Source organism: Rhinoderma darwinii, chromosome 6, assembly GCF_050947455.1.
Source record: "Rhinoderma darwinii isolate aRhiDar2 chromosome 6, aRhiDar2.hap1, whole genome shotgun sequence".
NCBI classification, from domain to species: Eukaryota; Metazoa; Chordata; class Amphibia; order Anura; family Rhinodermatidae; genus Rhinoderma; species Rhinoderma darwinii.
This window is the reverse complement of record NC_134692.1, coordinates 30,031,636-30,047,207: the sequence shown is the minus strand read 5'-3', so window position 1 is coordinate 30,047,207 and position 15,572 is coordinate 30,031,636. Positions and strand designations below refer to the sequence as shown.

The following is a 15,572-nucleotide window of genomic DNA, read 5'->3' as shown; positions in this document are numbered from 1 at the left end:
AAGAACATCTTACTGTATCGTTAACTCAATCCATACGGTACTGTACTTTGTAAAGCTGTCTGGATATCTCTGTAGGATGTTTTTCTTATTATTTGGCTCTTAAAAAATATATATTCTCGAAAAAATCTCATATATTCAGCATTAAGCCAAAAATAGGTCAGTATTAATTTATAATACTCAAATAGGGTATATACACTATATGGCCAAAAGTATGTGGACACACCTCCTAATTATCAGGTGTTTTAGCCACATCCATTGCAAACAGGTGCATAAAATCAAGCACACAGCCATGCAATCTCCATAGACAAACATTTGCTAGTAGTATGGGTTGTACTGAAGAGCCCAGTGAAGATTGGGGAGAGTTCCAAAATGCCTCTAGAAGTGACATCAGCCCAAGAACCGTGCACAAGGAGCTTAATTAAATGAGTTTCTATGGTGGAGCAGCTGCACACAAGATCAGAGTGCACAATGCCAAGCTTCTGCTGGAGAGGTGTAAAGCACATCTTCACTGGCCCCTGGAGCAGTGGAAATGTGTTCTCTGACGGATGAATCTATGTTTGGAGGATGCCAGAATACTGTCTACCGGAATGTATAGTGCTTACTTTAGCATTTGGTGGAGGAGGGATAATGGTCTAGGGCTGTTTTTCTGGGTGTTATTTCCAGTGAAGAGTAATGTTAAGGCAACATCATACAAAGACATTTTAGACAATTGTATGCTTTTAACTTTGTGAGAGCAGTTTGGGGAAGACATTTTTCTGCTCCAGCATGACTGTGCCATAGCGCATAAAGCGAGGTCTATAAAGACATGGTTTGACGAGTTTAGTCTGAAGGAGCTCGAATGGCCAGCACCTCAACCCCATCTAAGACCTTTGGGATGAATTGAAACGCTCATTGCGTGCCAGATCTTCTTATTCAACATCAATGCCTGAATTCACAAATGCTCTTTTGACTGAATGAGCACAAATTCCTACAGACACTCCAGAATCTTATGAAAAGCCTTCCCAGAAGAGTGAAAGCTGTTATGGCTGCAAAAATGATCAGGTGTCCCCATACTTTTGGTACCTTATAGTGCATGTATGTATATATATATATATATATATATATATATATATATATATATATATATATATGTATATATATATATATATATATATATATATATATATATATATATATATATTTATTTATTACAATTCAGCATGTTATTTCATGGCCAGGCCACCAATTTTGCCTGGGCATAAATGTGTCTTAAATTTCCATTTGTTGGGTGGTATACAGTGGGTGAATACATATATTAAACCATCTGGCTAATACATTTGAAGGGTATACCTAACAAAGTCATACATTCCATAGAGATATCACCCACTGCTGCACATGGAGCACATGAAGCACATGGGAAGGAGGACCAGTTAATGGATCGTGCCACCACCATCTGCTAGAAGTTATGAGATGGCTGTAGGCAACAAGTACCAGATCCTCCTATCCTGAGATGGCAATGCAGTGGTACAAAACTTGAAAAGGTCTGCCTCAATTTAGAAGATTATAACAATAATTATTAAACACCTATGGTTTAGTTTGAGATGTACAGTACTCTCAACAAGGCATACTTGTGCATGAATTCAACATAATGATTAAAAGTTCCTTAATTTCCCCTGTGGTAGCGCTGCAGGGGAATTGAATACTTGCTGCCAAATTTCCAGCAGATTATCAATGGGACTCCCTGTAAGGCTGGGTTCACACGACATATTTTCAGGCGTAAACGAGGCGTATTATGCCTCGATTTACGCCTGAAAATACGGCTCCAATACGTCGGCAAACATCTGCCCATTCATTTGAATGGGTTTGCCGACGTACTGTGCCGACGACCTGTAACTTACGCGTCGTCGTTTGACAGCTGTCAAACGACGACGCGTAAAATGACTGCCTCGTCAAAGAAGTGCAGGACACTTCTTTGGACGTTTTTGGAGCCGTTTTCTGATAGACTCCAATGAAAACAGTTCCAAAAACGGACGTAAAAAACGCGGCGAAAACGCCGCGAAAAACGCGAGTTGCTCAAAAAACGTCTGAAAATCAGGGGCTGTTTTCCCTTGAAAACAGCTCCGTATTTTCAGACGTTTTTGGTCACTACGTGTGCACATACCCTAACAGGAGACCCTTCTATCTAAAGGGATTAATCAAAAGCGGGCAAACCCTTTAATAATGTTTTTTATGTATGGTCAGTCCTATTGTAATCACTCCACTCATTGTTCCCAAATTTGGGCAGCATGTGTGTTGATAGGAGGATCGAGGATGATGAGTGTCAATGGAGAAACTTTCAGCAGGCAGTTTTCTCATGTGCATGTTCCCTTTACTGGCGGTAGTAAAACTGTTGAAACATATGGTGTAAATTTTCATGCAGTAATCTCAAGTAATAAAGTACTTTATGTAATTTGATATTTGCCACTTAGAATTAATACCAGTAATTAGACATGGATCAGGATAGAATTGGTATACCTGGTTTATATTGCAGTGAATCAGTCATTCACATTTGGAAGAATTAATAGAGAATGTAATTTATAAAGATTTCCTTTTTTTTTTAATTTTCAATAGGTTTACTATATAGAGAATGATTAAATATGAGGTGAGAAAATAATTCTATTGCACAATAAACAGGAAAAATAGTTTAAGAATTGAAAACATTCAAAAGTCATCATTGTTATTTTACCAGCATATACAGGAATACAAAAAAAATATACCAAGGATCTGTGGGTAGTGATAAGCAAATTCCCAAGTTTCAAATCTAGACTTACACAAGTCTAGTCACATCTTACTTTAAAGGGGTTTTCCCATAATCATTATTTATCACCTATCCCCAGGGTAGGTGATATATATCTGATCAGTGGGGGTCCGACTGCTAGGACCCCCACCGATCACGAGAACAGGCGCATGGAGTGGTAGTGCACATACTCGACCACCGCTCCATTCTTTTCTATGGGGCTGCAGAGCACTATCTTCGGCAGACCCATTCCCAGGGGGCTCTCAGGAACGGCAAGGTAAGCCCATTATGTTGATCGGTGGAGGTCCCATCAGTCTGAACCCCACTGATCAGAAATGTATCACCTATCCACAGGATAGGTGATAAATATTGATTATGCAAAAACTCCTTTAACCCTGTGTAGTTTTATCCTGCTGTTATATATTCCACCTCTTCTTAACAACCCTCAGACAGTAATAGAGGGGTCAGATTGTATGTGTAGATGCTGTATACATTAAACAGTAGGATATTTTTTAATCAAGACTATTTGCAAAGTTGCTTCATTTTTCTTTTAAATTTGCATCAGAGCAATTACAACAATTTTTTGCAAAAGTATATATGGCCTTTAAGGAAATTTTGGGAAGGTAAAGAAAACATGGAATAAAGATACTTTACAAAAAAAATTAGGCAATTGCATAAAAACATTTTGTTTTACTGCAAAAGGGATTATAAAATAGGACAGAGCAGCTCGATTATTATCATAGTCCCCACACTGTCTGTGTCAGTACATTAGCTGGGTCTAAACTATTCTATAGCAGTCTATTGCTTACTGATGAAAAACTCACCTTCAAACCGGCGGCACCCTATGGAATGTGGCACAATAACATATTGTAGCAAAAAAAAAAAATAATAAGTACTTCCCCTACTGTATATTATTTGCTTTACATAAAGACTAAAATAATAGTTTTCCGTGAATATCCCGGAAGAGAGCAATTGGTCTTAGACACTTTAAACACATGCAGGGAGTCAGCTGCCCGGGACTAAGTGTAAAGGCTGATGTCTTAGTAGAGCATCTTATATGTGAAGGCTTGATCTTGGGTAGTTGCTTCCCTGTATATGTCTTAGGTGAAGGCTGTTACTTGTCTAGGAGAGAGCAATGTGTTCAAGACATAGTTCCCTTCTTTCAGGATTATGTAAATTTTTTTGCTTTGTACAAAAATCACAATACCACGTACATAAATCAAGTAACATTAAGTAAGTGACCTGCAGACCGGAACTCTTTAGGAAGACCACATGACTAGTATGGGATCACGCACTAAAGTGCTTTCTGTCACACGGTCATAGGACTACAGCTACTATTAGAGGGAGCTCACTGCATATAGATTTTTACAGCTTTTACTGAGTTCCATTCATTCTGCATAAATTGATATGCTCCCCCTAGTGGTGGCTGTAGGCAACCAGATTTTTATCATTTAACTTTATGACTATGTGAAGGGAAGTAGGATATTTGGAGCTTTATGTTTGAAAAACACAGCTCAGACCCTCATGAAGATATGTTATGAAATTATAATACATTTGACAGTGCTCTCTGTGGTGTTGGGGCTCATTCTGACTTTTGCTCTGGGGCCTAAGGATTGCTATGTACTCTTTCGAGCAATAAAAAGTAAGATTTGCTACTATAGAATTTATTGATGCATATGTTAGTGTCATATATCTGTTTCTTTTCTGAGCAAATGCCATTGTATACTAGGTGAGCATGTCATTTTAGTAGTTCTATGTTTTCAAATACTGCAGAATTGGAAATACTGTTTAAAGTACAATACACATACTAGATCTCCTCGTGTTTCGGATCTGATATAAGCACATAGAACGTTCTCAGTACAGTCAAAATTTTTCAGTGTCACATGAAGACACAAATGGCTACATACAGGTTAAGTTTTGTATACTTGATAATATTGCACTCATTGAAATGATACACAGATTGTGATGTCCCGATTGTATTATAAAGTCACCAGAGAAAAAACTATGTTCAAAAGTTTTTACATTTGATGAGAAACATGTGTCTCATAGTCTCTAATGGCCAGCAAACGTGAAAAAGTAGTATAAAAGTAATTCTTCTGTTGTCTTCTTTTTATTCTTTTTTTTCTTTTAGTTTTTTTTACAACCGACACAATCAAAGTTTTGTTTACTTGTTCTAGTAATAAAAAACAATACACAATTTTTTTTTTAACATCGCAGATGCTTTTTGCTTGACATGTCATTCCAAATCCTGTGCATTTCCTCAGGGCCAATCTGATGCACCGTGATGACCCTACGGTAACGACACAGGCTGTAAGCCATTTTCCAGTGATTAAAGCCACTGTTTTGAAAAGGATGTATTCCCAGTTTTCGCAAGCATAGGCCAACATACACGTCCTCCAGATGTAAAAGTCTTGTATGGAGAGAAGTTTTATAAATGAGCTCTGCCACATCAGCAGAGAATATATATCCAGTTCCTGAACAAAAAGGTGGGTAGTTGCTTTCTGGGTACAAGTCTCTTGGCATGTACCATTTACTGCGGACATCCCTTATAGGTCCTCCGTTGATGACGTAACCAGTGAAGTATCTTCTTCTAGGTTTGGTGGTTGGTTTGAGCAGTTTGTATATCAGGTTGTCCATATTTACAAAAATATCACTGTCTGTTTTCATGATATATTTAGCTTTTGAGCAGAACGTGGCCACCCATCTCATCCCCATCAGTGTTTTGAGAGTCAGGTTATGATAAGAATCTATGAAGTCTTCTACAACGATATCATGAAATATTTGGCTTTCTTGCTCAACCATCTGATTTAAAACAGGATCGGCATTTTTGCCAAGAAGGAAAAGTGTAACAATTTTAATCCCCTTGAAGTTGCTTTCATTGCCCCAAGTCTCTCGAATTGCTTGTCTTGCATCAAACTCCTTATGAGTTGTACTTATCAGAATGACCAGAAAAGGACTCCCATTATTTTCACATTTTTCAGGTTCATTAATAACAAATTCAAAGGAATGAGGGTTTATGGGACGAGTTCTAATATTGCCAAAGGAAATGTTTTTTTGAGATATAACAATCTTGTTCAACCTGTAACCTGCGTAGTTGGATGTTGGACGAGTCACACTCAAGTACCAAAGAGCACTGGCCCAACACACAACTGTCAAAATGTATAAACATGACACTTTTGAGGCCATAGCTTCTGCAGTCTCCTAGATAATATTTCCTGTAAACTGTCTCCCTGGGACCTTGGTCATTTTCTTGCCCAGTGGGTGCAACATATCAGTTGAGAGACAGCATCTTTGAGTTTTGGAGGAAGGACTTTAATCCAAAGTTAATCAGATGTTGTTCTGTTGCAGTTTCAGTGATTCCATTGTTCTTACTGAAATACAAAAATATACAAAAATATTTTAGACATTGAATATAAGAGGACATCTACATACATTTTTTTAATTGAGGTTAAATGGGTTATCCCATGTGCACTACCCCTGCTCTAATTGAAAGGGATCCCCTTCTATGAAGTCCAAACGACCTAATAGGGCAAATGGATAGGGGTTGTCCTATGAAATTTTTGATTGTAACTATTCTTTATTGGGTCCTATGGACTCCCTGCTGAATAATTGCTTGGGTTTGCTAAGCAGAAACCTGAATATGTTCGGCCAGTGGTTAGCAGCATGTCGTGTCAACATATCTCAATTACCATGGTCTTAAGGAGCTCTGTGCGTGTCAGAGGCATTAAAGTGGTGGGGTGACCAATCACTGCTGCATGACGCAATGACCGTACGAACAAAATTTTGCCATGGCAGATTACATCATTACATGCAGATTGCTGTCAGCACTGATTAGACGGTGCAAGATGGTTTAGGGACATGCCCCATTTACTGGAAAAACCCAGTTGTGAATTTATTCATAAATTTTCAAGAGGAATAATAGAGGAACAGCAAAATGCAGAGTTCTAAGAAAAGATGCTCCAGAATTGTTATTTTAAGGGAAATACAAGTATTTATTAAAACAGACATGTCAAGAGAATTGACAATATTTCAAAATTGTACAGAAACTGATTTTTTTTTGCATAAAAATATAAAAACATATATTATGGAAACCATAAAGACAGTAAGGAATTTATTAGAACATGAATTCAAAAACTTTACAAAAACATCCACGAAAGCAAACCATATCATTTAATATATGAGAGTGGAAAGTAAGTAACAGTTAAATTGCCTATAAGGGATTGTTAGATACTTAAAGGGGTTGTCCGGGAATACATTTTATTTCAATTTTAACTTAATTAGTCATATTTAATAAAATGTCTAATATAGTGTCTGCTTACCTGTGCCATCGTTACCGTGTTCCGATCTGCCGTCACGTTATCGCACCCAGGCTAATTTTTTTATTTCCTGTGAGGTACCGTGTCTTTGCTCAGCCAGTACTTCCAGCTGAGAAAGGCACGGCACGTCATCAAATACCTTTACAGGCAGTGGGCCGGGGGGATGTTTAATGAGCTCTTCAGAGCTCCACCTCCTCTGGTCCTGCCACCTGTAGACCTAGTTGATGACGCGCCATGTCTTTACACAGCAGGAAGTGCTGGCTGAGCAAAGACACGGAGCGTCATCAATCATAGAACACGCCCCCTCCTCCTCCTGTCTCGTCATCCACGCAGGAGGAGCGGAATCCCTAATCTGTAGCCGAAGCCATGACTTTTCCTGGAGCAGTCCCCTACTCCTGAAACTAACACCCGGACACAACGGCCGGAGTTTCCTCTCCAGAAGTCCCTGACTTCACTGTCCATATATGGACAGTGAAGTCAGGGACTGTTTCTAAAGCAGAATCCTCGGCCACAGCAGCCAACGATGTGGTCGGGGATTCCGCTCCAGGAAAAGTCCCTGCCTTCACTGTCCATATATGGACACAGTGACGTCAAGGACTTCTGAAGGGAATCCCCACCGCTGGGGCTGGGGATTCCGATCCAGGAGAATTCCCTCACTTCACTGTCCACTGTCATGGAGCGTCATCAATCATAGAGCACTCCCCCCTCCTCCTATCTCGTAGTCCACACCTCTCTCACTCTAGGATTTTCTGCTCTGCCTGGCCGCCTAGTCTCTCCTCTAACACGCCCCCTCCTATGCCTATACGTGTGTATGTATGTATGTATATATACACACACACACACACACACACATACATACACACATACATACACACATACATACATACATATACACATATCAATGACAGGATGTGCTTATATTGCTTGATCTCTGCGTGTGTGTGTGTGTGTGTGTGTGTGTGTGTGTGCGTGTATATACTAGAGAGAGAGACACTTACATACATTTATAGTAAATTATGTAAAAGAAAAAAGAGTTTTACCATTGTTTGGAGTAGTGTTTGGTGTTTGCTTCACTGTAAGGCCCTGTTCACACAGAGTTTTTTGCAGTCAGAAAATTCTGCCTAAAAATTCCATCTGGAATTTTGAGGCAGATTTTGATCTGCCTGCACGCTGTTTGCCACGTTTTTCACAGCGTTTTTTGCCCGCGGCCATTGAGCGCCGCGGGCAAAAACGCAGCGAAAAATGCTTGCTCTGTGTAAGACAGTGTGCACGGAGGGAGCTGCCTGGAATTAGAGCAGGGAAGGACCTGTGACCATAGAGGGGCGTGGCAGTATGCAAATAGCTGAGATGCTTTGGAGGAAGGGGGGGAATGCAACTGTCTCCTCAGATGCAGCAGGGGATCATGGGTATGGTGGGTTACAAGACAGGAAACAGACAGCAAGGGATGTAAACCAACAGAAAGAGCAGCAGTGACGATGGAGATCAAACAGAAACTGGTTAGAAGTTTAATAGGGGGTATTAGGGAAGGCAAACCAAGGCTGGGGGACACTTGTTAGAATTTTTTTTCCTGGACAACCCCTTTAAGTAGAATGAGAGAAGTTTCTAAGGACTTAATCACAAAGTGCCGTTTTGGTGCAGTTTTTTAAGCCACAACTTAGTGTGGATCATGAAGTATATTGTAAAGATTCTACTTCTCCCTTTTGTCATCCACTCCTGGTTATGGTTTCAAAAACTGCACCAAAACTGCACTGTGTGAATATACTCTAAGGGCATGACCACACGTGGCGGATTTCCTCCGCAACTGTCCGCATCAATGCCGCACAGAATCTGCGTTGCAGATTCTGCTGCGGATCTGCACAAAATGTGCAGAAAATTGATGCGGACTAGCTGCTGCGGACTGCGGGAAAAGTGCTTCCCTTCTCCCTATCAGTGCAGGATAGAGAGAAGGGACAGCACTTTCCCTAATGAAAGTAAAAGAATTTCATACTTACCGGCCGTTGTCTTGGTGACGCGTCCCTCTTTCGGCATCCAGCCCGACCTCCCTGGATGACGCGCCAGTCCATGTGACCGCTGCAGCCTGTGCTTGGCCTGTGATTGGCTGCAGCCGTCACTTAGACTGAAACGTCATCCTGGGAGGCCGGACTGGAGACAGACGCAGGGAGTTCTCGGTAAGTATGAACTTATATGTTTTTTTACAGATATATGTATATTGAGATCGGTAGTCACTGTCCCGGGTGCAGAAACAGTTACTGCCGATCGCTTAACTCTTTCAGCACCCTGGACAGTGACTATTTACAGACGTCTCCTAGCAACGCTCCCGTCATTATGGGAGCCCCATTGACTTCCTCAGTCTGGCTGTAGACCTAGAAATACATAGGTCCAGCCAGAATGAAGAAATGTCATGGTAGTAAAACCAATACGCTCCGCAGCACACATAAGATCTGCGGACTTCATTGCGGAATTTTGACTCTCCATTGAAGTCAATGGAGAAATTCCGCCATGAGTCCGCCACTGCTCCGCAACAGACAGAGCATGCTGCGGACACCAAATTCCGCTCCGCAGCGGAATTTTACGCCTCGTCTAAACGAACACTGCTAAATTAAAGTGTAAGTCAATGGACAAACGGCTCCGCTGCGGATTAACGCTGCGGAGTGTCCGCAGCGGAATTTAAGTGAAATTCCGCCACGTGTGAACCCAGCCTAAGAGAGATACACTGGGGTGGATGAGGATCTATGGCTAGGAATTATGGTTAGGGGCAGAGGAAAAGGGTGAGATCTATGATTGTGTAAGGTAATTAGACTTTAGGAGTTCTTGAGAAAAGTTCTTAAAAATACATTTAGAACACACTTTAAAACAAAGACTGTTCTTAAAGGGGTATTTTAATCGTGAAGTTTGTCATCACTTTGGGATCGGTGGGGGCCAGACTGCCAGGACCCACACTGATCCTGGGATTGAGGTCTGTTCTTAGTTTTCCCCTTAGGCCCCATGCAAACGACAATAGTTTTCCCCTTAGGCCCCATGCAAACGACCATAGTTTTCATCCGCAATTACGGATCCATAATTGCGGATAAAATACTAACACATTAATTTTTATCGGCCACAGACACCTTCCCGTATATTTACGGGTGTATGTCCAGGCTGTTCAAATGAGCCACAAAATATAGGACATGTCGTATTTTTCGCACTTACACACCATGCTTCTATACTTATTACTGTGAGCACGGTCCACAAATGCGGATGACATTCTGCAGCCTGTCCGTACAGTATTTACTGACCGTGTATACTGCACAGTCATGTGCATGGGGCCTTAGTTTTCCAAATAAACGGAGCAGTGTTGCAGTTCCACAGCTGGTGGCCTGGAGCACTGCTGTGCTGGCAAAACAGTGAAAGGAATGCAGCATTATTCCAGCACTGCAGTCCTTTTATCTTCTTAGGATCTGTGAGGGTCCCAGCGGTCAGACCTCCACTGATCACAAAGTGATGGCATATGGGAAAAATCCTTAAAGTAGAACACTAAGATCTGTATTTCCACCAGTTTACTGTGTATCTGGAATGTGTCTCTGCTGAAATATGTAATTATTCTGCAACTTAATAATCAAGCGATGAAGGACAAACTGTTAGACTGTGATGACCAACTGGTGGCCCAGAGACAAGTATCAGATTCCCCTTTTGCTCTTCTTGTTACTAGTTTCATTGTTACTTCGGCTGAAAATAAAGCCACTCATTCATCATCAAACTTTAAGTTTTCTCAGACTTATGCCTCATTCAGACGTCTGTAATACCGCGGATCTAATGACCCGTACAAACAACATCATCGGGATCTAATAGGCTGTTAGTTTGGGTCATTAGACCTGTGGTCAGGCCAGGTCTCTGAATGAGGCCTTAGCTTTTTAATCTACAGGAAAGGCAAGACAACATCCCTGGGCCAACGATACTCAATTTTGCCTCAAGGGAAAAAAACCTGCATGAACCTTAGGCCTCGCACACGACTGTATTTGCCTCCGCACACTTTCTGCAATTGCGGATAGTATAGGGCACATAATATCCTATGGGCCAATGGTTTCCACGGTCCGTGTATTGCTTGAAGCCCTGATGGCAAAAAAAAGGGACATGTCATTTTACAGATAGCAATTGTGGTCCGGGTTCCTTGAAGTCAATGCACATCTTGTGTGTGCGCAGTCCGTAATTGCAGACGATCCGCGGATGACACCCCTCGGGCCGTCCGTGCTGTAATCAAGGACCGTGCACATGGCTACGGTGGTGTGCATTGGGCCTTATGGTTCATTCAGATGAGCGTGATACTCGTCCGTGTGCTGCGCGTTGAAACAACACACAGCACACGACCCATTGATTTCAATGAGGCTATTCACACATGCGTGAGTTTTCACACACCTAGTCGCCCGTTGAAGTCAATGGGTGCGTGAAAACCATGGACAGCAAAACGGATGCCCATCTGTGTGCTGTCCATGTTTCACGCATCAATTACATATAAAAAAAAAAGAAGTGCTTGCAAGTGCGTGAAAAACACATGCCACATGCAAAGAACATAAATGCAAAAACGCAATGTACATGGACACATTTGCGCACGTTTTTTATGCGAGTAAATCTGTCACGCTCGTGTGAATGTAGCCTTAGTGGCAGTCGGATAATTACAGTCTTGTACTGTGATATCATCTGATATTCGTCTGGAAATGCAATCTGCAACATGTTTTATTGCCATTTAATCCAGTCCTGACTCTACCTTGCTATAGACAAAGATGCCAACTGTATCGAACATTGCAGAAAGAACGTACTTATTACTTATTACTACACTTGTATTGAGAAAAATAGATACAAAACCGAAGGCATGGGTTTCCATATTTTGTCAATAATTAATAAAACTGCTAATGTATTTAGCGCACATAGGATTGTCTAGACTGGATACAATTGTAGCAAACTCTCAACTGTGAAAAGTATTAGCTCTGTACAGGTTTTCAGTCCCCGGATATAAAGAAGAGTGTTGACATTCACTGACAGCAAGTAGAGATCTTCAACATGGTGAGGAATTGAAACACACAGCAGATTAGTAAATTGCATGTTTCATTATACAAGCTTAATTTACATAAATCATCAGATTTGCTTGATTTGGATGCCCTTAAGGCTTTATTCAGACGAACGGGAAAAACGTCCGTGCAACGCGCGTGATTTGCACGCGCGTTGCACGGACCTATATTAGTCTATGGGGCCGTGCAGACATGTCTGTGATTTTTACTCAGCGTGAGTCCGCTGAAAAAAAGTCACGACATGTCCGTTCTTTGGGCGTTTTGCGCGAATCACGCACCCATTGAAGTCAATAGGTGCGTGAAAACCACGCATGTCGCACGGAAGCACTTCAGTGGGACAAGCGTGATTTGCGCAACAGCTGTCAAAAGGATGAATGAAAACAGAAAAGCACCACGTGCTTTTCTGTTTACAAACATCCAAATGGAGTGTCATTATGATGGCGGCTGCACGAAAAGCACACAGCCGCGCATCATATGCTGCTGCCACACGGAGCTGTTAAGAGTTTTTTGCGCACGCAAAATGCTGCTTTTTTGCGTGCGCAAAAACGCCACGCTCATGTGAGTGAGGCCTAAAGGGTAAGTAAACTTTCAAAAACTTTTGACATGTCATAGTGACATGTCAGAAGTTTTGATTGGTGGGGTCTCGAACACTAAGACCCCCACCAACTGCAAAAACGAGGCGGTGAAATAGCACTCGGGTGAGCGCTGTACCGCCTATTTTCTGATTGTCTTTTCTCTGAAAGCAGAGCGAGCAGTGTACGTGTTCATAGACTTTCTATTGAGCCTGTACTCTTGGCTTTTCGAGCAAAGTCGATCATAAACAAAACGACACAGTGCTCATCTGAGCGCATCTGCTGCTTCGTTTTAACGATCGGTGGGTGTCTCAGTGCTTGGACCCCCACCGATAAAAACTTCTGACGTGTCACTATGACATGTCAAACGTATTTTGAAAGTTTAGTTACCCTTTTAAAAAAATAAAATCTATGAACAAACTTTTGGAAAGCATTGTGGATGCTTCCAAATATTTACCAGTACATCAATGACAAAATGTCTTTACATTTTTATGTACCTTTAAATAGATTACACATGATAAAATAAAAACGGTCAGCTTTTTTTTCCCAGAAACAGCGCCACTTTTGTCCATGGGCTGTGCCTGGTATTGCAGCTTAGTCATATTCCTAAAAAATGATAGTTACATTTTGAATCATATCATTCTCACGGTACAGGATGAAGCCTCCATCATTGTGATGGGTTTTATCCTATACACATGGATGTTTTGAGTCCTTCATTACACGCCGTTGAGCATTGTTCCGTTCCTATTTCGTTTCTATAAACCTCACGCACTGGTAGAAACATCAAGTCAGAGGCAGAAATGCTTAGGAACAAGTTATTTAACATTATATTCATGTCTTGGAAGCAACGCACATACATTATAGAGGTTTTCAAAAGTGATTCACTGGCTTCAGGTTTACACAATAGTTATTTACCATTGCGGCTCACCAGGAGGGATTGAGCATCGTATCTCTAGCTGAGTTTTAGTTATGGGTGCAGCATTATTTATGGTAAAACCTACGAGGGCTGCATACAATTTTCATCCTCTAGAGTCAACTGAACAGAATTAATCTGTGATAACAATTTTACATCCATAAATGCAAAGCGAGGGAGTATTGATCTATTGTGCTACTGTACGCTAATAGCAATTCATAGTACTCGTGATATTGCCACCTTACCGGCATATTCTCCGGGAACACTAAACAGAATAATAAAATACAATGTTGTAATTTTGTTTTATGTTTTTGTTTTTCCTATTTTTTTTGTGTACCTCTATGATATGGTGTATGGCTATAGAGTCTATTCTATTTATTGTTTGGTTTTGTACTATGTTTTAGGCTGGCTAACCACATTCAGTATATGTATACGTGTATGTACAAAGACTTTTAATTTATTTGTTTTTGTTGTTGTAGTGCACATTTTAGACAAGTCAATGTGATTTTATTTGTAAAAGGTACTCAACAAGGTTAGGGGGGATTCACACGAACGTGATTTGCATCCGTGCAGCCTGCATGGTTTTCACGCGGGTCGCACGGACCTATGTTAGTCTATGGGGCTGTGCAGACTGTCCGTGAGTTTTGCGCAGCGTTAGTCCGCTGCGTAAAACTCGCGACATGTTCTATATTTCTGAGTTTTTCGCGCATCACGCACCCATTGAAGTCAATGGGTGCGTGAAATTCACGCATGCCCCACGGAAGCACTTCCGTGGGACAAGCGTTATTCGCGCAACAGCAGTAAAAGAATGAATGTAAACAGAAAAGCACCACGTGCTTTTCTGTTTCAAACATCCAAACAGTGTCATATTGATGGCGCTGCGCAAAAAGCACGCAGCCGCGCATCCATATGAACAGGGCACACGGAGCTGTCAAGTGCCTTTTGCGCGCGCAAAACGCAGCGTATTTTGCGCGCGCAAAACGCACACGTTCGTCTGAATCTGGCCTTAGGGTGAAAACTTAAAAGTTCCTGAACTTTAGCAATTTGGAAAACAAAAAGCTGTATGCAAGATGGAATTAATGGCTCTGCACTTATTAGGTTGTATCTGTGATATAGCGGTTCTGGATGTATAGGTGGCCACCAAGCAATAATTTGCATGTCTCCACCCAATAACCCAGTATTTCTTCAACAGATTAGGCATGCTGCAGATTTTTTATGTTGTAAGTGAATAGGGTTTGTTAAAGTCCTATTCATGTACATTTTACTGTACTTTGTTGCGGAATCGTTGCGGTGTTCAAATATAGGCTGATCTGTAACGATACCCCCTTCCTTCTGCCTTCTTGTTAACATACATTTGGCTAGCAAGAAGTAGGGGACAGAGAAGCGAGTATGGCTGCAGGATCAGACTGCATGAGGTTTCTTTGTAGTCTGTTACCATGGAAACATAGATCTGCATAGGAGAGATATACAAAAAATGGTAGGAGATTTTTAATCAAGACTATTTGAAAAGTTTCTTAATTGGTAAATATAGCCTTTAAGATTGCGCTTCCATTTTTTCTAACATTGATATATTAATATATAGAAGATAATTTACAACAATTAAATAAAAATACTTCTTGTTCAATTGCCTTACCTCTGTACATTCCTATATAAACTGAAGAGTGTTTTTAGGATTTTATTTCTACAAAGTGTGCAGATGCATAAAAAGGGTCATTAAGAGAATTATTGCACATGACTTGCTTGACCTGTTTTTATTGCGCAGTACTTATGAATAATTAACATTCTGAATCAACTTTTCCGAAACATGATCCACAAAATTAAGAGGAACAATTCCAAGATAAACTGCAATATGCTGCAGAAAACTCTTTATAGAAAAGAGAAAAACCCCTCTGCCATAATAATAGAACGTACATGTTTTCATGAATAATCTGCACATTATTTTACTGGTAAAAGCTGGTAAAGGAAGTTGCAACC

The 15,572-nt window shown here is 40.9% G+C and overlaps 1 protein-coding gene across 3 annotated transcripts in view; it reads right to left on the bottom strand.

Annotated features, from left to right (window-relative positions):
* Positions 1-1,199: 1,199 nt before the first annotated feature.
* B3GALT1 (beta-1,3-galactosyltransferase 1) overlaps positions 1,200-15,572 on the bottom strand; it is a 252,232-nt gene continuing 237,859 nt past the window's right edge. For 2 of the 3 annotated variants that reach the window (XM_075829399.1, XM_075829400.1), the window contains one exon: positions 1,200-6,126. In XM_075829399.1, coding sequence (XP_075685514.1) covers positions 4,961-5,941 — 981 coding nt within the window. In that variant the 5' untranslated portion in view covers positions 5,942-6,126 and the 3' untranslated portion in view covers positions 1,200-4,960. The remainder of the gene's footprint in view (positions 6,127-15,572) is intronic. The other variant, XM_075829401.1, reaches the window with a different exon arrangement.